The 26,042-nt window shown below is 44.3% G+C and overlaps 1 protein-coding gene across 1 annotated transcript in view; it reads right to left on the bottom strand.

Moving 5' to 3' along the window:
- The window catches only part of Gclc (glutamate-cysteine ligase catalytic subunit), a 42,202-nt gene extending 34,296 nt beyond the window's left edge, over positions 1-7,906 (bottom strand). Inside the window, exon 1 of the mRNA XM_051140071.1 lies at positions 7,477-7,906. Coding sequence (XP_050996028.1) covers positions 7,477-7,626 — 150 coding nt within the window. The 5' untranslated portion in view covers positions 7,627-7,906. The remainder of the gene's footprint in view (positions 1-7,476) is intronic.
- Between the last annotated feature and the right edge of the window lie 18,136 nt (positions 7,907-26,042).

The following is a 26,042-nucleotide window of genomic DNA, read 5'->3' as shown; positions in this document are numbered from 1 at the left end:
ATTGTTTAGGTATGAGTTTTCAAATTGATATGTGGACCCAACAGAGTCCTAATGAGATAAAAATCACATAAGGGTTTATTTTTTTATACAAACTGGTTCTAAAACTCCTGGAAATTCAATGTATCTACAAAGAGCAGGAGGCAGAGACAGGTGAATCTCTGAGTTCAAGGCCAGCCTGGTCTAGAGAGCTAGTTCCAGGACAGTCAGGACAACACACAGAAACCCTGCTTGAAAAACTGAAAAACCAACCAAACAAACAAAAAAACCCAATCAAACAAAAACAAGAGAGAAGGTATTTCCTGACTTCATCCTCCACAGAAATTAAAGGAGAATACTATTGGGATTAAGACAGATCAGTAGACAGTGCAACAAATACAGAAATAAAACCACACATCACAGTGATAAAGTTCACCTTTGGGAGCTTAGGAAGGCCAGTATTTCAACAAACACTGAAGCAACATTCCACATCAATACATGCCTATACACAGACACAATACACAAACTGCCTTTCTATAAAATATAGGTAGGTAGACAGACAGACAGACGGATAAATTCAGGGGGTGGGACAGGAACACAACCTGGAATCTTTGTAATGGCTATTAAGAAGTGAATTGTCTTCATTCAGACAAGACGTTAATATTCAGAGTTTACAAAAGTTGCGGAAATTAAATACCAAGGAAGTAAAACTGTCAGTCCATGAACAAAGAACTGAATAGACAGTGTTCAAAAAAGAAACGCAAATGACCAATAACTATCTTTAAAAGTGTTCGATATCTCTAGCAATCAGGAACATCCTAATTAAAACTACTTTGTGTTGGGGGATGGTCTGATGTATTTTGATGCTGATTACTGCTTGCTGTCTGTGTGACCCACCTTTTGCTTAATAAAAAGCCTCCCACCTGGGCAGGGCAAAGGAGGTAGGTGGGGCTAAGAGAGAAATTCTAGAAAGAAAAGAGACTGCCAGGAGGAGAGAAGAGAGAAAGCAAAGAGAGAAAGACTGCCATGGGTTAGTTAGGGGAGAAGCACATGGCTGGAGTAGATAAAAAAATGCGGCCCAGATGAAAAACATTAACAAGTATTTGGGATTATAGATGGGGAGGTAACTTGATAAAAGTTATGGGGGAGGAGGTCCCCCTCAGTCACAGTCATAGGTGAGGCCAGTAAGGGGAAAATGGGAGGGAGGGAGGAATGGGAGGATACAAGGGATGGGATAACCATTGAGATGTAATATGAATAAATTAATAAGATATAAAAAAAGATATTAAAAACAGAAGGCATGGGATTGAGGTAGGGATCCCATGCCTGCCCCACTATGGAAGGTAGTTTAGAGGACTGATATCTGCCCTGCCCCAGGTTAGCTAAGACTATTTTAAAATTTAACAAGTGTCTGTGTCTTGATCGATGGCTAGCTGGGTCTACAGACAATATAAATAGTACCTGTAAATTAAAAACAGTAACTTTGAGATACCACCTCTCCCCAGTCAGAATGGCTGCCATCAACAAATCTAAAACGAATACTAGAGGATGCTGTGGTGAGATGGGATCCCTTACTCACTGCTGGTGGGGATGAAAACTAATACAGCTATTGTTGAAATCAGTTTGAAGATTTCTCAAAAAATTAAAAATAGAACTACCATATGACCCAGCTATTTCACTCCTGGCTATTTACCCACAAAACTCCATCCCCTACCATAGAGACATTTCCCTGTTTACCACTGTTTTGTTTACTACAGAAAGGAACTGTAATCAACCTAATTGTCAATCAAACAGAGGAACAGATAGTGAAAAATTGATATGCATATTACGGATACATACGTACATGCTGTAAACAAAAATGTGATCACAAAACTTGTAGAAAAATGGATGGACTTAGATGAGGACATACAATCTCCAAAAGAAAATACTCTGCGTTTTCTCCCTTATATTTGGAATCTACCCAATAACATGCCAATAAATGTATATGTAAGTACAGCATAATATGTAGAAAGAGAATTTTAAAAGCTAAATATTAGGGAATAAGAATGGACTGAATGCAGGTAATGAACACAAATTACAAAAGGATATAAAACTAATTTTATTTAAATGGCATGAAACTAATTGTTTTTCTAGTTCTAGTCACTCCTAGTAGTAGATACATAGTTATTCAAGTGTCAAAATATAAAATCCAACATAAAATTTCAGGTTATGTTCTGAATAGCTATTCTGTCAGAACACGGTCCAAGAATGGAGTCATGTGAGGAGAATTCTCAATGCTTGTGAGAAAACTCCAAAAAACAAGGCAGGGTCTTATTAGCTCCATTCTCCCAGATTCCACTGCCTCTAGAGCGGTGACATCATTCTAACTGCAATATAAATTCACTGGGTCTTTGGGTCTGGTCTGATTTTGGTGTGTGACATTTTTTTTATTTGTAACAGTTTTTTTTTTAAAACAATAAAGTTTAAAATAAAATTCAGAAAAGGAAAAATGTGTTCAATAGCTTATTCTAATAAATCAATAAATGTGGTTCTGAAATGCAATTGAGATTCTGAAAACCAATCTTATCGTTTACTGTCGTTTTACTATTTTGTGTGTATGTGCATCACATGAGTGTAGTCAAGAGGGTGTTGGGGCTGGAGTTACAGGTGGCTGTGAGAAGCTATATGGGGACCAGCAATAGAACCGGGGTCCTCGGGAGAAACAAGTGCTCTTACCTGTTGAGCCATTTTAAAATTCCATCTAAGCTAATGAAACAGAATGCAAAAACAAAGCAACTAAATGTGGTATGTCTCACCCATAATGGTTATGCTAATTTAAATGAGATATAAAGTAAGGCTTGGTGACACAGGCCTTCCCTGCCCACCTGGAAGACTGAAGCAGGAGGATTACACCTTCAAGGACTGCCTTTTCAAAAAAAAATTTTTTTAATTAATTTATTCTTGTTACATCTCAATGTTTATCCCATCCCTTGTATCCTCCCATTCCTCCCCCCCCCCTCAAAATTTTAAAAAGGGCCGGGGATAGCTCAGCGGTAATGTGCTTGCTGATCACACTACTGAGGCAAAGAAGCAAACTTGGAAGAACTGGGTTTGGGGAGGACGTATTCTTTGAGAACTACTGTAATTAGTTAAGAACCTGAAGATATTTATTTTCTTTTTCCTGCATTAAAATTTTTTGTTTAAATTTTTATTAACATATATTATTTCTAAAAGGTCTCATCTTTACTACATCTGGGGCTGAGATGAGGAAAGAACAGAGATACAAATACAGAGAGGCTGAACTCAGGTAAGCTGTGCTCACGCTGATGGTGTGGCACCAAGTACAGCAACAACCAAGGACCTCCGCACTGGCGCAGGGAATTAGCTAGTCTTGTAGGAGGTCTCTGTAGGTGAGCGGTTTTAGGATGTAAAAGCACTCTACTTGTGCATGCCATCAACATTCACACTTAGACCAGAGGAAGGCTTTGCCAATTCTGAGCCTGGCCAGTTTGGGAAAGGCCTTGCCAACTTCCCATGAGTCTGAGGCTTTGGTCCTTGACATGGCTCTAGTTAAACAATACACATTCACTGGGAATTTCACTCACTCCCTGCACATCATGACATCTTTCATACATCTACTTTTTGGACTGTGTCCTGAAGAGCTCCATGACCTGCATAGCGTGAGTGCTGTGAAAGGGGATCTGGTAGCATGCCAAGCATTGCAAATGATCTAAAACTTTAGAGCCAGGTTTCAATTCTGTTACTAAGTAACTGAAAAGGCTGGGTGCAACAGATAGCAACATTAAGAACAATAAAAGTAGTAGCTATTGCTATATGCATTACAGACTTCCCAGACTAGTCTTTATTCTCTGGGAACAGTGGAGAGTAAACCAAGGGCCCTATGCAAGCTAGGAAAGAACTCTCTAACTGGATTATGTCCCTAGCTGCCCTGATTGCATCCATCCATCCATCTATCTATCTATCTATCTGTGTACACACACACACACACACACACACACACACACACACACACACACACATTTTTGAGACAGGGTCTTTCTATGTAGCCCTGGCTGTCCTGGAACTCACCACACAGACCAGAATGGCCTTGAACTCAGAGGCGACTGCCTCCTGAATGCTGGGGTTGAAGGTATATGCCCCCACGCCCAGCTTCCTCTATCAGAATTTTAAAATACAGGCACCAAGCTATAAACAAAATCTGAACCTGAATACTTCTCCTCCTCCCTTCCCACATTATCCTCGTCTGGGGATACGTAGTATTTGGTTCTTCAAGTTAGAATGTCCATTTCCCAAAGAAACAGCATAATAAATGGTGAGCAGAGTTAGGGTCTGTCATATTAAAGGTGAAATAGACATGTGTAGGAAACAAACAAAACAAAGCCAGCCATGGATCCAAGGGGCAGCCAAACAAACAAACAAACAAACACCCTATCCAAACTGTCCATACTCAACCTGTAAAAGCTTGGAGAGTAGAAAGTGAGTAAGTGGGCTCAAGACCCAAGTGTCAGCCTGGCAAACACTAACCACAGGTTCTTTCTGGTGTGCTGTGGAGATATAAACACTGTCCTTGTACATGGAGCGGGACATGTCTGAAGTGGCAGGCTCTCTTCCAAATACAACTATGACCAGTTCTAAGGTTTGGCTGTGGTTCTTCTTGTTTTTTTCCAACCAAGCCCATAGCCCCATCCTTGTAAAGCACTGGTTCTTAACCTTCCTAACACTGTGACCCTTTAATATAGTCCTCACCGTGTGGTGACCCCCAACCATAAAATTATTTTTTGTTGCCACTCTGTAACTATAATTTTGCCACTGTTACCAACTAAAATGTAAACACCTGATATGTAGGATATCTGATATGTGACCTCCAAAGGGGTCATGACCCACAGGTTGAAAACCACTGTTGTATTTGGTACCATGCCTATCCAGTGCAACACATTACACCTAAAACACTTCTACTCAGCATGGGTACCCTCATCTCCAGGGCCCATGGCGCTCGCCACGCCTCTCTCCACTTTTATCTCTTAGTCTGTTTCTGTTACTCCCCAAGGCTTCTACTTACAGGTGGTGTGTTAAGATCCTGACTGGCCTTCAGACACTCCCCTCAGTATATACAACAGGAAGTTCCGAGTGTGCTCAAGGAGGGTGCTGACTTCTGGCGACATAAGGCTGACACAACAAATCCTTAGGCACGAGGTTGCCGGAAGAAATGTAGAAGTACCGCAATTAAGGCTAAATATCTGTACCCCAAAGGTCAGAGGAGGAGAGGGAGGCCCTGGAGGAGGAGACCAAGGCTTCACTCAAGTGCCATTTCAGAAGTAACAGCAGGGTAGGGACTCTTCCTCCTTGTCTGGCAGGAACTTTTCACAATTCTAATTCTTTGTGTGCCCGGCTACTTCCAAGTAAACTCTCAACACTGAAAGGTTGGATGGAGGAAGTCAATTTATAGGTTTGTACTTAACTTATGACAGAGTATTTGCAAAAAGAAATTTGGAAATGCAGTTTCAGCACCCACTGAATGTTTGAGGAACATCCCTGATGCCATATGATGCAAGAGCAGTGTTAGCCAGGCAATTTATTATTGGAAGAGTACACCTCTGGAGTTCAACTTCTCAACAGAACCTCCCAGCATCTTTTTAGCAAGTATTAACTGACTGGGCAGGGCAGGGGTAGCACACGCCTTTAACCCCCAGCACTCAGGGGAAAAAGGCAAGACAGAGCTCTGAGTGAACTAGAGGCCAGCCTGGTCTGCCTAGGGAGTTCCAGGACAGCCAGGGTTACACAGAGAAACCCTGTCTTGAAGGGGAGAAAAGTGTTAGCTGGCTGACATGCTGGGCCCAACATTCTCCCCATACACAGACAGAATACAAGGGCACAGGGCTGCCAGTCTTCTCTACTCCCCTTAATCTTTTGTGGGGAGGAAGGCAGGCAAACATAATACCAACTCTGTATCCACCAAGCCTGTCGTGACGGAAATGCATGCACTGCATCTGAGGTCCACCTACTCCACAGCTCCTCAGCTTAGTTTACTCAGCAAGAGCAAGTAGGTAGGTAGTTGTACATGCTCTCCTTACCAACAGGGGGAGCACTTCTTTCTTTTTTAAGAGAAATAATGGGGTCTGAGAGATTCCTGGTTCCACAGAGAAAAGCCAATGAGGAAGGGGACTCTGGAGTGAACAGCTGTGCTTCATCTGTGGATGAAGATCTATCTAGAACAACAGTTACAGTGACACTAACTGCCTTTCTTTTTCTTTTCCTGGAGTACGGAGTCCTACTTAAATGTTGAATGGTTGAAAAAAAATAAATTTTTGCTTGCTCAGCAATGAAGGAGGCCACAATTACCTGCTGCCCACTATACCAGGCACATGGTTAGGACCTAGGGAAAGCAGGTGACCAAGAAAGAACGTCCCTGCCCTGTAAATGACACACAAAATGCAAATGTGTGTCAACTGTAGTAAATACACAACACACTTTACACTAAAGACTGAAGAACTCAAGTATGTTGTATCTCTTTCCTGAAAAGGTTATGTTAGACAATTTTTTTTTTGTAGAAAATGAGAATTAGTCCTTACACTTGCTTATACACTAGTCCAAGCGTAAGTCTTCCAGCTGCAGATGGCAGAGTCCTCTACCAACGTTAGATACAGAAAAACTAACTTTTTGCAAGATATTCTATCCTGGTACAGCCACACTTGGGAATTTAGCCCAAAGATGATAATACCGACTAAACGACAAATTACAGAAGTGGCATGCTATCTATGGTAACAAACGCACACTTATAAAGGGACAGACTCCTCAAAAGGTCAACTTTATGTATCTTATGTCAATTTTTAAAAAGAAAAACAGGGAATGCACAAAAAAAAAACCAAAAACAAAAACAAACCAACCAAACAACAACAACAACAACAACAAAAAAAAAACCCAACAGTTTTAGCGTTGCCGCTTTCAGGTGACTCCAAACCCAGATATTATGCACCAGTTTTTAGTCCTGGCTGGTAACGATTAGCTGCAGGATCTAACCGGTTTTACCTAACCTTTAAGTTGGAAGCATTTACAGTTAAACGAGATAAAGAAGCCTCCCGTCCTTCAGGAAGACAGCCACAAGCCCATAGATTTAGTAATCTATTTGTTTCAATGTATATCTCTAAAGTTTGCGGACAGGTGTGAGATGTGACAGCCGTTTAAAGAAAAGAACTTAGATGATGGAGGGCCGAAGCAAATGCCCCGGAGATTTGAAACCTGAAAGCAAGCCAACCGGGGCAAGTTGGTCCCGTTCACACTTAATCTCCAAAGGCGAACTGTGCGATGGGACGGCGGGAGATAGGCATACACACACACACACACACAGACAGACACAAACACACACCCCTCCCACCCAGGCCCTCACATCCCAGCCGCTTTCGTCCGGACGTGAATGAATGAGCCGCAGCCGCAGCGCCCAGCCCCGGGCCGGCGGCGGCGGGGCCGCGGGCGGCCTGGCCGAACAAAGGCGCGCGGGCTCACCTCGTCACCCCACTTGAGCACGTCCTTGTGCCGGTCCTTGACGGCGTGGTAGATGTGCAGGAACTGGAGGATGCCGTGCCGCCGCACGTGGTCGGCGTGGCGCTGGGTCTCTTCCCAGCTCAGCGGCGAGCCTTGGGACAGCAGCCCCATGGCCCCGTCCCCCTCCCGGCCGCAGCTCCGCCCTGGGGGGCGCCCTCGGGCCGCGCGGCGGGCGTCCCGTCCGTTCCCGCTCCGACTCGGACCCCGCCGCGCGGGTGACAGCCCGGGACGCGGTCTCTCACCGCCGCCCGGGGCTCGCGCACCCACGCCGGACCTGCGGCCCAGGCCGCCTCGGTAGCGCTCCACTCGGCTCCGCCGGTGTCGTGCACGGGCTTCCTACTTGCGACCCAGAGCTGCGCCGACACCGAGCATGCCCAGTTCCGCGCCTGCCGCTCCGCGCGCCGCGCTCCGGATTTTATAGGCTGCGGCGGGGGTGAGGGGGGCGGGGGGCGGGGAACAGAGCGGCGGGGCGGGGGCGGGGCCTTAGGAGGGGCGGGGCTGAGGCGTCCTCGGGTGGCCTGGCCATCTGCGAATAAGGACTGAGAAGTCTTGGTCCCAAGAGATGAATTCCGGGTCATGAAAAACAAAACAAAACAAAACAAAACAAAACAAAAACCCATTGTTTGAATTAATGAAAAGCCGACCGGATTACTTTTTAGATGGGAAAGGCCTCACGCTTACAAAACGGTGAGAGAGAGAAAAAAAAATGTGTTGTTAAAAATATTAACTTGGGAATCCGCTGATACATCTGCTCAAGTCTTTGTACCTGCATCAAGTTAGAGTAATACGTTTTAATGGATGTTTAACGGCTCCACGTGGCATGGATGTGCACAAATTTGATTGCTGGTCATTTCCATGAATCCATGTGTCTACAAGGGGTTAGGCATGTGTGTCATCATCGTAAATCCTCTAAATTAACTAATTGCCAGTGGGATCTCCGGTTGGCACAGGCATCATTCATTGTGCAGAAGAGCTCTTGTGGGGCATCTCCGGTGGGCACTGTGAGAAGTTGTCTTCAGAAGTTTCCCCACCTTCAGAACTGTACTCTTGAGTGCTGGAGGCACCAGGAACTGGATTTGGTGGCAACGAAGGGAAGATGGTACCTTGCCCCCGCGTAATTAATTGTTCAATTAATGTTTTGCAACAGGATAAATATATGCAGTAACTGGATGATCCATTCCCGTACAGAGGGCAGAGAAAATTTACTGCTACATCTTTTCTCCTAGACTGTAGTTACGCTTTTATTATGTAGTTATTTAGAGACAAGATCTCACTATGTAGCCCCAACCTGGCCTTGAACTCCAGGCAGCCATCTTGCCTGCCTCAGCCTTCTGAGTGCTGGGATTGTAGGTATGAGCTTCCACACCTGTCTTAGATTTACTATTTAAGAAACAGTAATCGCAACATCCAATAAACAGTAAGCAATGGATGCACAGTAGGAACAGTTTCTCACTGCCTTCAGTGACTATGAATGTGTCCATCAAAGGGCTTGGGACCATGGATGCTGAAGGTATGGCTGTGGTTTCCACAGTGGGGTGTATGTAAGTTAGGTGATACCTGAATCTGAGACAGATAATGACATCTATCTCTAGCAATACTGGAATTAACAACAACAACAAAACCACCTCATTCTAATTTTCCTTCCCCCCCATCCCCCCCTCAACCTCTGTTCTTTACTACCCCCTACCTTATTGTGCCGTCCCCACCAACCTTTCTTGGCCCTTAACTCTGTTCTGATCCTCCCTTCATTCGTCCTTCTTTTCTGATTTTCCACCTGACACACTCAGTTTGAGTCCTGGTTACTCTGTATTGTGCCTGAATTTGAGTGTACCTCTGCTTACACACTATGTCTGTGCGATACTGACTTTCTTTTGGAGTAGAGGTGGCAAGTGCTAGCTTCTCCGAGGGAAAGAGCTGGCATTGGGAAAAGGGGGGAAGAAACACATGTTTCACCTACATGTAAAGTATCCCGAAGACTATTTGGTTATTCTCAAAGTCTCACCTCATATTTTCATACACCTGCGGGATTCAGCATGCTGGGCACAGACCTCGAGTAACCATTAAGCGTTTGGAATGCCACTGATGTGCCTTAAACAGTGAATTTTTAGCTGTGTTAAACGTACTTGTTCTAAATACATTTCAACATTGATTTCACATCTAATTAACCCCTCACTGGAGGCTGTGACGGGACTACCACACACTTGAGGCCAGCCTAGGTCACAGCCAGACAACAACCCAACCACTAAGATTTCCTCTTTCTCTTGGTAACTGAGACACTTTTACATAAATACGGAACGAGTCAGGGAAGTGCACTCACTGCATTCTCAACTGTAAATGTTATGAAATCGAAATGCAAATGAAGTCTTCTGATGAAAATTTAGTGACTCAGGAGACACCAGAGTCGAAGACTTACTACAAAAATAAAAATATTTCCTTAAAAAAATTTAGCCAGGCAGTGGTGGCACACACTCTTTTTTTTTTTTTTCGAGACAGGGTTTCTCTGTGTAGCCTTGGCCATCCTGGACTCACTTTGTAGACCAGGCTGGCCTCGAACTCACAGTGATCGCCTGCCTCTGCCTCCCGAGTGCTGGGATTAAAGGCGTGCGCCACCACGCCCGGCTTTTTGGCACACACTCTTAATGCCTGGACTTGGGATGCAGAGGCAGGAGGGGATCTCTGTGAATTGAGGAACAGAGTGAGTTCCAGGACAGCCAGGGTTACATAAAGAAACTGTCTCAAAACAAACAAACAAACAAACAACAAAAACATATGTGTGTGTATGTTGACATGATATATATGTGTCAATGTTTATACATATTCATGTTGACACAATAGATTTCAGATAGGTTTCATTAAAATAGCCCATTATTTACATTGCCCTACCAAGATCCTTTCAGTTCTTTAAGGTGGCTACTGAGAAGTTTGACATGTCTGTGGCCGGTACTCCACTTCGTTGAAACAGAGCTAGTGCTGTAGACTTCTGTTTACTTGTTGGAAAGTACTTTCCCCACACACCTGCTGTTTTCTCAGAGAAACCATGAAGCGGTCTATGTCAACTCAGTGTCAGGAGGAAACAGATATGCACGGTTCAGTAACTGACAAGTTCTAGCGCAGTCAAATTGCGACGCGCTACCCGAACGTCCTGGGGATTTACTCTGTGATCTGAGTTGGCCTACCCTGAACTAGAGTTCACCATCGCATCCCGCCCAGGGAGCTCTCGTGCTCTAAGTCTGAATTTTCAACGCCCACTCCCATGCGAGGGTCTCAGAGTCCCGGACAACAACTTTGACGCTGGGGCACTGTGACGCCATTGGATAGATCTGCCACATTTTAAGTCAATGGCCCCTGCAGTGCCTTTAGCTGTTAAGAGCCACCGCAACGAATCAACGTTCACCAAGTGGCTCCCTTCTTGCCAGAGCTTTCTTTACACCTGCTTGTTTCCAAGATTGCACAGTACTGACTGCCCACCGGTCGGGTTCAGCTCACGAACGTATTTTTCAGCAGGCGCGGGGAGGTGGGGGGTAGGAGGGATGGTTTCTGGGGAATGCTAAAGGGAGAAAGAGCTCCCAGCTTGCAGAACCAGCTTTCCCCTCTGCCACGATCACACGCGCATCCGGGTCAGCTCTTCAGAAAGAAGAGGCTTTAGGTTCGCGGGGAACCCAAGCTAGCACGCGCATACTCCGCGCGCCCACCGAGCGAGCCAGGGGGCGAGCGAGCGAGCGGGCGGGCGCGCGCACAGGCCCCGCCCACAGGCCGCGGGAAAACCCGGACGCGGAGCTGGCACCGGGTCCCACCGCGCTAAGGGCGTCGCCGCCCGCCCGCCGTTGTTGTGGGAGCGCTGGCCACGTGACCGCCGGCCCGCCCTTCCACCGGCGCGGCGTGCCGCCTCACCGTGACTCAGCACTCTGCGCTGGCTGGCAGCCCATGAGGGTCCGGTCCCGTGCTGAGGCTGCCGCGGCTTCCACAAGGGAGGCCGTTTGTCGTAGCAGCCGGTTCGGATACGCAAACCGGGACTGCGCGTTTTTCCTCGGGCGTCACGCGCGCGATTACATCCTCCTCGTCGGCGCTTTGCTGAGATCCTGTGAGGGAAGCGGAGGCGCGGTGCCTTGGGGAGTGTATGGGGGAAAAAGCTCCCCAGGGTCAGTTAGTGCCCAATGGCCTCCAGCGTGTGTGTGTGTGTGTGTGTGTGTGTGTGTGTGTGTGTGTGTGTGTGTGTGTGTGTGTGTGTGTGTGTGTGTGTGTGTGTGTGTGTGTGTGTGTGTTTAAAATAAGCTACTCTGTGCTGCATCTGCTTTATGTCACGCGCCTCCGCTCCCTGGGGAAGCCGAAGAATGGACCTAGTTACCAGGTTTTCTCTAGGAGGTCACCGGGATCCAGTAATATGCCAACTACACCTGTGCGGAACTGAACAGTCCTCTTGTTTTCTCCTACAGCACACAGCACACACAGCCTGCCTGAGACCCTTAGTGGGATTCCAGCTGTGATAGCACTTAACTTGCACACCTCCTTTGACACACACCCTTTCTCCAAAGCTCTCAAGTTCACTAGGCAAGAGCTTAATTTTCTTCTTAATCGGTGGAAGCAGCCGGTTTCAAGTGTGTAAGGTACCCAAGTACCGATGATGTGGAAGAGGTTTGAAGTTTACCCTCCATTTTTATTATACTTAGGATTTGTTCAGACCCAAGGCGATGGAAGAGGCAGGATTTCACAGATTTGTACGATGTACTGTCAAGGGACCTCTCCGTCTTCACCGGTTAGGAAAGTCTGGAGATGACGTTTCCCTTTCATCCTAAACATTCTTGATGCCAGCACTACTAAAAGAGTTGAAGACGTGCAAATGTATTTGTACTGTGTAGTATTTGAACTCATGCTGTTGAGATGTGCTGTTATTTTCATGAAAATGCACAGCTTTTGTGATGTCATTTGAGACAGGGTTTCAAGTGACTCAGTTTAGCCAAAGATAGCCTTGAACTCCTGATCCTCCTGCCTCTACGTCTACCATCAAACACCCTGTCTCCTTTTTTTTTTTTTTTTAACTTTATTATTTTTAAAAATAATAGACATGGGTTTGTTTTCATGTAGTTACAAAGATCAGCGAGGAGTGATAAAGACCCGTAGGAAACTGTAAAATAATGTGGGAGCAAGATACGATGCTCTAAGAAGCAAGTTCTCCCAGGACATAGAGATTGATGGGTGGGATGCAGAGCACACAGGCGAGCTCCCATGCCCTATAGAATTGTTTTCTATCTAATGAGACGTTGGGGAAGGAGATAAAGGTGCCAAGATGACGATTTGGGACAGGACAGGCTGAATCTGATTAATACCATCTTTCGGTCAGAATACCGAGTGCAATTTCTGCAATTCCATATTTCTGTAAGAACTGAATTCTGTGGGTTAATTCAGCTCCTAGACGCAGTGTAGTGCAACACAGAAAATCATGCAAAAGCAAACAGCCCCCCCCCCAACCCTAACTCGGTAATAAAAACCAATGCTTTTCACCATAAGTTTATGGATAAGGAATTTAAAAGTGAGATAGTCTATAGATGTCTTTCAAGGTCACCGGAAAGTAAGACTCTTCCCGCTCCAGGAAAAAAACCAAATGTGATGTTCATGACAGATCAGGAACTATTTCCACATCCTGGGAACAAGCCAGTGTTTACATTGTCCTTGGTAGGATCGGGAACAGCCCTGTAGTTACAGGCAAGCGTGGTGAAGAAATCTTGCCTTCCTGAGTCATAATTTAGATGCAGTGGTCATAGCAGGAGCTACAGGCCCGAATATGAGGATGAATCTTAGAAAGTAAGTTATGACTGAGATTACAGCTGGCACAGTTTATTATGTAAACAAGTAGTTGCAAAATCTTTTACTGGCTAGGAAGGGAGTTGCGTAGTGAAGTGCTTGCCTATGTACGTCCCGTTCAGTCTAGGTGGAGCTAAGATCTTCCTACAAGTGGCCATTATTATTTTCTAATTTGGATTAAATATCTTCACCCATTAGCTGTGAACTGAGTAGCAGTGTTGATCTGGGCCACAGAGAACTTAATTTGAAGTGTGGCGTGTGAAATCGCATGGTTTTATGACTCAGCCCGTGGTGTTCTCATGGAGATTTCTTTGAAGGATAAGACCGGAGAAGCTAAGTGTCATCTTGAAGAACAGTATAGAGAACGCCTATTATTTCATCTATCAGACCGTGTGTTGTTTAGTTTGCCAAAAGCTTAGCTATGGCTGCTGTGATCTTGCATGCTGCAAAGCTTGCCAGACTCCTCAGAGAGTTTCCCTTTCTTCCCCCCCCCCCCCCCCCCCCCCCCCCCCCCCCACATATGTCAGCCAAGTAGAAAAGCTTTCACCACTTTCTTTCAGGTAGGGTATCTAACATCCTTCTTAAATGCAAAGTAAGGAAACAAACAAATGGATGCCTAGTACCCTTCAATAGCTCCTACTTTCTGTTAGGAATAGACAGGTCCTCCTTGTTATGTCATTGTGTGTGTGTGTGGGGGGGGGGGAGGCAGGGCTGGTGACAGTGTCCTAAACAGAGGACTTTGGCTGGGTAAACAGAAAAATTGTTATTGGGTAAACAGAGGCCTAAGGGGGGGTGATATTCCCTTTATCAGGAACCTCCCTTAATTTGCCCTAAAGGTCATCTACTTTGGGCAAGGGCATCTAGTTCCCTAGTCAAAAAGCTGCTAAATGTCATATAAAATCTACTTGTTTTTCCCACCAGTTTGCCCTTTTCCCTGTCTCCTGAGGGGTAGCTTTGGCAGTTTCATTCCCAATAAACCTTACTGTCTATCCATGGAGTGGTCCAGTTTGGTGGTTTCACTGTACCCTTGCTTATACGCTTATAAATATTGTAATTACCTAATTTGTAATATCGACAGGTCTATGAGAGATTCATAATAGAATTTATTCAGTGTTTCAAAAATAGTGTCAATTGTCACAGAATATTTTATATTATAAATTGACTTGACATACTACATTTCCCTACAAATTTCCTTGGGATGAATGAATTAATGGCATGGTTTTGATAGTTTATGCAATAATATTCTCTAGGGAGATAATGCTAAAACATGGTGCATTGAAGTTATTTTTATAAAACGATGTTTGTTTCTTCAGGGGCGAGGGAGGCAGAAATAAGCCAGAGGCCGGCTGAAAAGCCTCAAGCCTCCGAACTGGAAAGGTCCAGACAGGAAACTGGATCTAATGCTGGATCTCCTTAGGGAGAGGTCCAAAGAAGATCAGGAGGAAGGGGCTGGGGCCAAGAAATGCTACAGAGTGCAATTATCGCTGCTGAGATGTTTCCTGGGAGTACGACAGAGGTAACATAGAGGGTTAAGAACAGACTTAAACTGCTCAAGATTGTGTTGTAAAGCTATGTTTAAACAAATACAAGAGAGTCTCAGTTATTTGTGTGATAGCCAGATTTAAAAATGAGGTAAGAGAAACAAATGGGTTTAAGTAGACAATTTGGTTAAGGGAATCATCTTTTAAAATAGGAAAAGGTAAAACCATAGAATGGGATACACTTTCTCAGCAGCATCCCTGAAAGTGTGAGGTGAGCCAGGTATAATATATCACTGTTTTCCAAAAGATACAGCTAAATCAATGCAGGTAAATCCCAGAGCTGGCAGAGTGGGTTTGCCTTTGTGGACTACAAGAGTTGGTCACATTGGCCATGGGGCTTGAGTGTCATTGAAGAAAAGACAGCTGAAGGATGTCATCATTAGCATCCAGATGGAGAAGTCTACCTCTGGACTTCAGTAACCCTGATTCTGGTTGTAGCTGAGCCTGAGTGACCCCCACGGTGCCGATTTTGACTTTGGGATCCTCAGATTTGCTCCTGAACATCTCTGCTCTCATTGCTAGCCAGGGTAGAAAAGAGAACAGAAGGAACCATACATATAGTTGTCTGCCTGTGGGAGCATCCTTGGGCTGACCCTAAGACACTCCCACCAGGGAAAATTGTAAGAGCCATCTGTTGAGGTTATTTTTATAAAACTGTGTTTGTTTCTCTTAGTTTCTTCCTTAACCCAGCTATCACACAGCTAATCGAGACTCATATTTTTGTTTTAAAATGAGCTTTACAATACAGTCTTGACCCACTATGTTATTTTGACACATTCCCAGCAAGCATCCCAGTGTTATTTGTACCGTGTAGCTCTCCTGGGCACCAGCTCCTTCCTCCTGCTCTTCCTTGGACTTCTAGCCATGGCTGAATCCCCTCTCTTCTTCCTAACTCTTCCTCCCCTGGCTGACAGGAAGCCCAGCCCCATTCTTTCTCAACTCGATTGTCTATAAGCTGCGTTATTGACATTTTAGGGGGTCAATTGAGAAGCAGAGTTTACACAACATTTAGACAGGAATTCAGAATTTAAACTACACAATAACCTTAGGCCTACAGTGGTCCCTGGCACAAAATGGTGGAAGACAAAGAGAATGTAAATCTAGAATGAAAAGTACAAATAATCCTGGGTTAGGACATTTGATGACGTCAAATTTGTAAGAAATAAATAAAAAGCCATATTAATTGTATCATGCTCATAGTTGTTTGTAAATCTGGGGTGGTGCTCACAAGAAGTAGAAAGTTCTGCTGGTGAAAATGGAATCCTTATTGAAATAGTTTCTTTATCCTTTCTTCTATTTTCTACATGGAAGTAGAGATTTATCGTATTATCTTTTAATTGTATGTTTTAATTTTATTTCCAAGTTTTAGTTTGCAAGTAGTGACCAGTTTATAGTTTAGAGCTACTTTATACTCAGATATTTATATAATAATTTGCTTAAAAGGCAAAAGAAACATCCACATAGGTCTGCAAGTATTTACTTCAACTCTTAATGTCTTTTGACAGCTCAGCTTAGGTACCATGTTGCTACATGATTAAAGGATGCTGGGTTTTTTTGTTTTTTGTTTTTTTCCAGCTACTTGGAATGTATACTGTTCAAATAATGTAAAAACGGTGACTGGTGTGCTTTTGTTCTTTGCGTTTATTAATCAGTAATTCCAGTGCTCCAGAGGAGTGGTGTTAGAAACTTACGTGGCGATAGTAAACAATTACCAGACAAGGAGAAAGAGAAGCAGGGAAAGGGATAAGAAGTGCAGAAAGGGAGAGCCTGCATCAGTGGGCCAGAGCCCATGGTTATTACCTCACTCTGACATTCACAATACTAGTGTAAATGTGACCAGAATTTGGCTAAATATGTTTACCTCTCAGCCTTAGATCTGGGAACAGAATAGTAAAAGAATAATCTGCCAGGCTTGGTGTGGCATGCAGCTTTAATCCTGACACCCCGGAGGCTGAGGCAGAAGGATCCCAAGTACCGAGGCCAGCCTGAGTTACACAATGACATGGTGCTTCCAACAAACAAATAAAACTGGACATCTGAGTCTGGTCTCAGTCATTGTGCTTCTAGAACATAGCACACATAAACATGGAGAGCCGTCCCTACGAAAGAAAGCTCTTTGCAGCTATTACTGATTTAAGGGAAAAACAAAACAAAACAGGACTCTCTTATTTGTAGAGCCATATTTAGGTTATCTCAAGCAGCCTACAAGAGGAGCTCAAGCCCAGTGATAGGAAGCAGGATGAACAATGTCCTTATCTTCTGAGAGAGCTAATGGCTTAGTCCTCAGGTTGCGCAGTAAGAGCACCACAGAACATTATCACTGAAGTCTGTGGCAAGATAACGCAAAGTACTGTGCTTACTGAAGATGTGGAAAGTACTGTGCTTACGGAAGATGTAATAGCTCTTTGGGGAAAAGCAGATTCATTCTACAAGGTAATAATCTACCAAGAGGCTGAATCACCTAGTCGAATGAGCTATTTTTTACAACCCCCACCCCCGCCACCTTTGGAAAGTTTACAGACCTCAGTCAAGTACCCAGTCTCTTTGTTCCATCACTGAGCCCTTAGCGTGTGCCCCTCACTGTGTTCTGACCCTGAAGCACCTTCTCCTTTAATTACGACAGCACCCACGAAGTTGTCAGCAATTTTCCGTTTTGTAGTTGAAAAGGTAACCACTGGGTATTTAAGCATTGGGTTTTTTTGGGGTGGGGGATGGTGGGTGTTTGTCTTGGTTTTGTTTTTTAATGTTTACCTTTTCAGTAAATGACAGACTCTGAATGTGAATCCCCATCTCTGCTGCCTTGCTTCTCTACTTCCCTGGTTTCCAGTGCTTTCTTCATAGCACAGGAGAATAATAGCACTGAGCTCAGGGTTCCTCAGCAAAGCCAGTTGTCCTGGAGGTCACCTGGCTAGTGACCTTTCTTCCTTCTGTCCTTCCCGTTTTCTACAGTGCTTCTGGGAAGAGTCAGGGTCCCCCTCACCACCTGTGCTGTGCAGTTACTCTGCTTCTCCCTAACAGTCCTGTAAGCTGTGAACCCTCCTTAGGGGTCAACTACTGAGACACATACTAGAAGACAGAAGCCAAGTCAGGAATAGATTTAATGAAAATTAAGTTGCCAGCCACTGTGCTGGGAGCTGAGAGAGGAGAACAAACACAAGGCAGGGTGGCTGTCATCCTACAGGGTTGTTGGGTGACAAGGGACTGGTGTTGAAGACCTTCATGAATGAATCAGTTGAGAATGGTGTTTTAGGACAACGAGAGAGTTCTATGACAAAGAACAAAGAGAGGATGATGCAGTTAAATGGCGTGGTGGCTCGAATTGGTTTGGCTCCCACAGACTATGTGTTTGAATCTTGGACAGTGGGGAGTGGCGCTATCAGGAGGTGTGGCCTTGTTGGAGAAGGCATCGCCATGTTTAAGAATGTCTCTTTGCCAGTGGGCTTTCAGGTCTCTCTGCTCAAGCTCCACCCAGTGTGCCTCCTGCCTGCCTTCCAATCAAGAGGTAGAACTCTGGTCTCCTCCTCCAGCACCATGTCTGCTGGCACACTGCCATGTTTCCCACCATGATGACAATAGACTGAACCTCTGAAAATGTAAGCCAGCCCCAGCTAAATGTTTTCCTTTGTAAGAGTTGCCGTGGTCATGGTGTCTCTTCACAGCACTGAAGCCCTAACCAAGACAAATGGGGAGGATGTTTTTCAGAAAAGGTCTCTGTGAGAAAATGATGCTTCACATGGGAGCGTAACCTGGATACGGAACTGTGTGCATATTGATGCTTCTAGAATAATGCAACTGTTGACTTGATGGAATTATTGTTGCAATGGGAAGTTTATTTCTAGAACATACAGACATTTCCCCCACTCGTCTTAGAAGTAAGTGTCAGCTTAAAAGTGGGCATTTCTGTGTTTGCTTTAGCTGTGAAGGTTCAGGAACTGTCTTCATTGTATTTGTTACCTGTAGTAAGTGACACTCGTTACCAATCTTTATAGTAAATAGAAAACAGCTTTGTGATGGGACTTCTTGTTTCTAACATTCCTTAATGAAGCTTCAGTTATTTCCCTGTAGTAAACCCCCCCACCCTTGCTATTTGTGATATCTTGACATATCTGGGAAGAGGGAACCCCAGCTGAGGAATCTCCTCCATCAATTGTCCATGGAGGGAGTTTTCTTAATTTGTGATCGATGAGGGTGGATCCAGCATGCACTCTCTCTCTCTCTCTCTCTCTCTCTCTCTCTCTCTCTCTCTCTCTCTCACACACACACACACACACACACACACACACACACACACACACACACCAGCACTCTCCCTGGGCAAGTGGGCCTGAGAAGTACAAGAAACCCCGCTGAATGTGATCCTGGAGCAAGGCAGTGAGCAGAAGTCCTCTGTAGTCTCTCCTTCAGCTCCTGCTTCCAAGTTCCTGCCTCGGTTTCCCTCAAAGACCGGATGTGATCGATAAGCCAAATAAACCCTTTTCTCCTCAGATTGGATTTGGGGGGTGTTTTGTCCCAGCAACAGAAAGCAAATTGGAATAAGTAATCGATATGCCTGAGGTTTTTTGGGTTTTTGTTTTTGTTCTTCGAAACAGGGTCTCTCTGTGTAGCCCTGACTGTCCTGAACTCACTTTGTACACCAGGCTGGCCTTGAACTCACAGGGATCCTCCTGCCTCTGCCTCCCAAGTGCTGGGATTAAAGGCATGCGCCACCACTTCCCGGACGGTATGTCTGTTTTAATGGTATAATTGTACAGTGTGTAGATATTTCAATTTCAAAGCTTATTTCATTTCTTTAAACACTGAATGCTTTTTAAATCCTAAATACTTAAATACATAATAAAGATGGGTAGGATGACAACCTGTTAATAGTGACCACGTTAAGCACCTAGAGTGACTCCACTTTCTTTTTAAATAGACAGTTTTACTATGTAGGCATGTACTGTGTACTGCTACAATTATCTCTAGAATTTTTTTTTTTAAGTAAGAAAGAATATTGACCAAGATCTTCTATATTCTTTCTTTACCTCTGGGGAAAATCTTCATGTAAAATTGTATCATAATAAAATGTAAGGTTTTCAATGAATCTTATAACTATTAAGTATTATGTAAAAGTATCTTTTATTTGACAGATGTAGTTGTCATCTTAGAGGTTTCCTGCTTAATAAGCTCACACTTTCTAGCTCTTTCTGAACTTTCTCTGACTGGTTCAACTTAGCTGTTTTGGCTCAAAACTCCTCTCCAAGCTGGCTTCAAACTGGTTTCTCTTGGCTTCTGACTGAATTGCTCTGCTTGGCCTCAAACTCACTCTGACAATCTGTTCTAATCTTACTCCATGAATTCTCTGGCTCCTTCTGCCTTCCCCTGCAACCTGACTCTGTACAACTGTCCTGATAAAACTGCCTCCTCCCTCTCTTGCTCTCTTAAGTTGCCCCTCTTTCCTGTCCTCATGAGAATTGGATGTATTCTATCTCTCATTCTTTTGAATCTTTCACTGATTTGGCACTTTCAAACATGGCTGCTGCCTTCTACAAGCTAACCTTACCTATATAGTTTGGGATTAAGGTTGTGTACTAAGGGCATGTCTGTATTCCAGCCAGAGAGATTAAAGGTATGAGGTGTGTCTTCATTTTAGCTGATTACATAGACCTAGGAAGTCTTTGGATATGATCCCTTGCCAGAGCAGCCATGTTGTTAGATTAAAATTCCTCTACAGTATTAAATATTTTTATTTGTCAAATAACTTATAATTTGTTAGATGACAGAAATATATTTCTTTGGTTCTGACACACGTTGAAGCTTACATTTGAAAATTGGCTTTGCTTTATAACTGTTGTTTATGATTAATGTATTAGTAAAAAAAAAACACAGTACACCCCTCAAATCTTAATTAAGCTGATGCACAATTAGTACATTTTAGGTTTCACATATTTCCAATGACAAAAATATGGCATAATTTTGCTTTCCTGGTTTCATCTGTCAGGGGAAGAAAATCACTGGCTTTTTTTTTTTTTTTTTTTTTTTTTTTTTTTTTTTTTTTTTTTTTTCTGAGTCAAGGTCCTGCCTTACTTGTCTACCTAGTCTTGAACTGCCGAGCTTAAGCCATCCTCCTCTCTTCACCGTCAGAACGCTGGATTACAAGTGGAAGGCAGCATTCCTGACTCAATCAGAACTTTTTTTGTTTTGTTTTTTTTGAAACAGGTTTCTTTGTGCAACAGCTCTGGCTATCCTGGACTCAAACTCATAGAGATCCGCTTGCCTTTGCCTCCCAAGTGCAGGAATTGAAGGCATGCGGACTTGATCAGGTTTTAATATCCAACTCACCAGTGTTCTTCCAAGCACACGCCTGCCTGGCTGCAGCCTTGCCCCACCCTCCACTTCGCTACCTGGTTATGTTGTCCTGGCTAGGGGAACTTCCTCTGGGTTTCTGCACAGGCCCTTGAGCACACCTCCCTGCTGTAGTTTCCAGCCTTGGCCATTTTACTTCCTATGGCTAGAAGGACGCTCAGGGAGATTTCCTGGGTTGGCTGAAGAGTACTTACTGTGTGTAGTTTCTAGATGCCTGGTGACACCTCTTGTAGGTGGGCAAGAGGTACCTATCTCAAGTGCTTTCCCTAGGTGGTCTGAGAGCAGTTCTGAATAAAGCCAAAGGTGGTCTCCTAGTCTTTTATGGAAGGTTCTGCCTGCCATGTTTCTTTCGTCTTTCTGCCCTCCTGCACCTGCCAACATCACCTCTTCTCAGCTTCTTTCATAGACGTCAGGAGGCACAGAACATTTACAATGTTTGGTGCATAAAAAGCTCTCAGCTCACAGGGACTAGGAGTTTATATTGTAGCCAAGTATGAGCAATCATGGCTCAGGAACAGATTCAGGTTGCCCCAAGTACCATGTTCCAGGGTGGAAGTGGTAAGGTGAGACTTGATTAGTTACAGAACAGAGCAAGTAATAACTCAAGGCATTTACCAAACACATAGGTGTGGAGCATAGTTAGGCAGGTGACAGCAAAGCGGGGGAGACTCTGCTGTAGGTTTCACATGCTGTCCAAAGGCATTCTTAGCTTTTGGATTGGTGGGAGCGTTAAGCTGGACATGATGGTGCATGCCTTTAGTCCCAGCACTAGGGAGACAGAGGCAGGCAGATCTTCAAGTTTGAGGTGAGCCTGGCCTACAGAGCAATTTCCAGGACAGTCAGGGCTACACACAGAAACACCCTGTCTCAAACATCCAAAAGCAAAGCAAAAAAAAAAAAAAAAAAAAAAAAAAAAAAAAAAAAAAAAGAAAGGAAGAAAAAAGAAAGATACCAGTTGAAAAACTAAAAGTAAATCAAGATAACTAGGTTCTGGTCTATAATATTCAACTCTCCATAACCGTGAAGTGCAGTCATTTGGCCTCGTAGAATTTTTAGTACAAAGTGTGGCTTTTCTTTCTTGAAACTTCAGTTCACAACCACCTATTCTACTTTCAGTGACACACATTAGAACTCTGTCGTCTGCCACAAAGACATCCTTCCTGTCACGTAACAGTAAGTGCACGTGGGTGTGGCGACATGCCTTTAGTTGGAGTCACTTAGAAGAATCACTTGAGCCCTGCAGTTTGAACCCTACCTGAGGAATGTGGTAAGGCTGTCTACAGGAGATGGGAGGCGTTGGGGCAAGACAGTCAGTAATTGCAGGAGTAATGGCCACCGCTCTGAGTGAATAGGATTTGCTCAGGATAACAGGCCAAGGAAACCATGCTTGGGACTTGAGTCACCTGTGACTTTTCCCATATAAGGATGGAAGGACTGTTTCTTTTTGTTAATGTTTTTACCTTTTACAGAGCCTTTTAGCTGAGATAAGCATCGAGGTGGAAGTGCATCACTCTTCCAAGGGCAACAGGTTGAAATATTTTGTGTGCTTTATCACTGATTTCTCCAAAATGTTGTGAAGGGGTCAGGGTTCAAAGAAAAGGCTTCTGAGTTTTTATTTTGGCTCTTTGCTTCTATTTTTGTTTCATTTAGTTTCGAGACAGTGTCCTGTAGCACAGGCGGTCCTTGAGCTCCTTGTCCTTTCTTCTCCTCTCCCAACTGCTGAAATCTCAGGCATGTGCCACAGTGCCTGGCTCCCATTAGTTGTTTTAAATCTAAACTATCTATCATTCTCTGTCTCTGTCAACCAGGCTAACCTCAAATTCACAGAGATCTGCTTGCCTCCCAAGTACTAAGATTAAAGGCATGTACTACCACAGCCAACTTAAATCTAATCTGTTCCGTTTGGGTCTTTTGGCCCTTTCTCTACTTTCTAATATGTGCTGATCCCAGTATGTGCTCAGTTGTTTGAGTATTTCTGCCCAGTTTGTGCTCGGTTTCAGTATTTCTGCCTGTGTCGTTCAGCATGGGATTCAAATCTCAGTTACTCGAGACATGGGCTAATGTTTCCCTGTTGTTGCCAATAGTACTGTGGCTACGGTTTCAATGCCCAGGCCTTAGTCTATGACTTCCTTGTGACTTGAACGTTTAGCTACTAAAACAACACATCCGCTGTTGCTCTCCACAGCTCAACCATGGGTTAGATGTTCCTGAGGCCTTGACATGGCAGCTGATGTATCTGATAAGGGATCGTCATCGTTGTCCATCTTTTCTGAAGCGTGGCCAGCAGAACTGGAGGAGGAGGACACAAGGCACCTGGAAAACCTTCCCGTCTCTGGTGGGCAGGCAGTGGCTGAAGGAAATGTGAGACAGACAGACCTTACTGTACTCTTTACTTCTTACTCTCCCTTTGCGTGCTCTCAGCCAAAGTGTGTTTAGTCCCTGATTTTCTCAAGTTTTAAACAGATTACATCCTTCTTTATTCTGTAGTTTCCCCTGGAGTCGTGCACCCTTTGTTTGGTCTAAATTCAGCCTGTACTTGTAGAATTATTGGTGGGGAAAGTTACTAGAAGCATTTCACCTTTATGATGAGAACATCAATCAATCAAACAAACAAACAAACAAACAAACAAAAACCACACCAGTTACCAGTCTAGGTAATAAAGATCTCAATTATTAGACAGTAATAACTCTCTCTCTCTCTCTCTCTCTCTCTCTCTCTCTCTCTCTCTCTCGTGTGTGTGTGTGTGTGTGTGTGTGTGTGTGTGTTGCAAATTAAGCTCAGGGAAAATTCTAGAAAATACAGTGAGAAAGGAAGCTAATGGAAGTAGACAGGAGAGAAAATCTTAGCACAATTGACCAACTGACTCCATGGTGGAAGTTCCATTCAGGCCATAAACCATCAAAGCCCATGGTTCTGGGAAAGTCTTAAATGATCTAGCCTTGCTTTGGGGCTGTGTAGTTCAGTGTCTGGCTAACTGTCTTGTTAACTGAAGTACGTCAATTCAGAACATGGACTTTGGGCTTAAGAGCTCACCCTGAGAAAGGATCAGTGTTACACTGGGATCCTGCACACCCACTGTAGTCACTGGCTGGCTAATAAAGACTTTATATTGGCTTAAACCTATGTCTGAGCAGTCTTCTCTGGTGAATACCCTATAGCTTGTGTGTTGAAGTGAGAAAATATTTTTTTTACTACTAAATTAGTTAATTGCTCATAAAATCCAAGCTTGAAAAAAATTTCTCTCTCTCTCTCTCTCCCCCCACCCCCCCTCCCCCTCGTGTGTGTGTGTGTGTGTGTGTGTGTGTGTGTGTGTGTGTGTGTGTGTGTTGCAAATTAAGCTCAGGGAAAATTCTAGAAAATACAGTGAGAAAGGAAGCTAATGGAAGTAGACAGGAGAGCAAATTGTTATTATCTAAAACTGATGGGCCACCATGACCCGTGTATTTAAGAAAAAACACAACTATATCTTCCACTTGACAGCCAATATTTTAAGGAAAAACATGCCACATCTGTGTTTTATTCCACATTTTACCAGATTAAATTTATTTTTTTTTCCAGGAAATTCTTTTACTTAGCTTTCTTTTCTTTTCTCCCATCTCTCTACCCCCAGAGTTGCTTCATTTCTCTTTGTTAAAAGTAGAGATGAACAAATGCCATTAACTGTGTTGCGTTTTGATTGGCTTGAAAGATGATACCTGAGCTACAATGTCTGTCCTATCCTTTTTCCTACAGCAGGTTGGAAGGAGCCTGTGACACTCCCCTGCACTTGTTCAGTGTCTTTCCCCTCTACAGGATAGCTGGATGGTCTCCACTTTTATTTCAAGCTAAAATCAAGAAAAATAAGTTTTAATTGTAATATGAAAAAGTTTACAAAAAAAGTTGAGCCCTGAGGGGTAGCACTCCCATCCTCATGCTGGTTTTACACGAGTGGTTCTCCTTCAGGCGTCAGGCGTCAGAATCACGCAGAGACTGGGTTAGAACACAGTTCGCTGGACAGGCCAATCATGTTCCTGACTCGCCAATCTGGCCTGTGGCCTGGGGGGTGGAGGGTGGGTGGTGGTTGTGCTGCTAGTCCAAGGTCCAACTCTGAGCACCGCTGCCATTGTATGAATGGTTCTTACGCCTGTTTACCTCTAAGGAGCTGAAAGAGAATACCGTTGCCCCAAATTATCAGTGCTCAGATCTGCTGCCACGGAGTCCATTTTAATTGCTTATGTGTATAGGCCTTGATATCTGTATGTTATTAAAAAAAAAAAACTTTAGGGCCCTTAAGATATATCATTTTATGCTAATTTCTATTCGTCATCTAAAGCAGTGGTTCTCAACCTGTGGGTCTCCACAGTCCCTCGGGGGGGGGGGGGTCAAGTGACCCTTTCATAGGGGTCTCCAAAGACCATCAGAAAATACGGATATTCATACCATGATTCACAACAGAAGCAAAATTACAGTCATAAAGGAGCAACAAAATAATTCTACGGAGAGACTGGTCTGCTGCCACACCCCATGAGCAGGCTGTAGACACACAGAGGCCCACCTGCCTCCAGGCCACATATCTCAGATGGTAGGAGGACACCCAGAGGCCCACCAGCTGTGTAGCTTGCCCACAGCGTGAGCCACTACAACATACAAGTGTGTGGTGGACAGATGGGAGAGAAAGAGAAGTGGAACAGTTTGAGCGTCATGAAGAGAGATGGAACTAGGGACGTGAGTGTGGAGAGGGGTAGGCTGCTGTGAGTAGCCAGCCCTGTTCCCTGAGGGCATGGTGAAGCCCCAGCCCATGCTGCTGCTGAGGGCCATGTCTGGGTCTGTGGCCATGCAACCATAGAGGTCTATGTTGATGTCCG

This window comes from Acomys russatus, chromosome 32, assembly GCF_903995435.1.
Source record: "Acomys russatus chromosome 32, mAcoRus1.1, whole genome shotgun sequence".
Taxonomy (NCBI): domain Eukaryota; kingdom Metazoa; phylum Chordata; class Mammalia; order Rodentia; family Muridae; genus Acomys; species Acomys russatus.
Note: the sequence above shows the minus strand (reverse complement) of the source record. Positions and strands in the feature narration are given on the sequence as shown.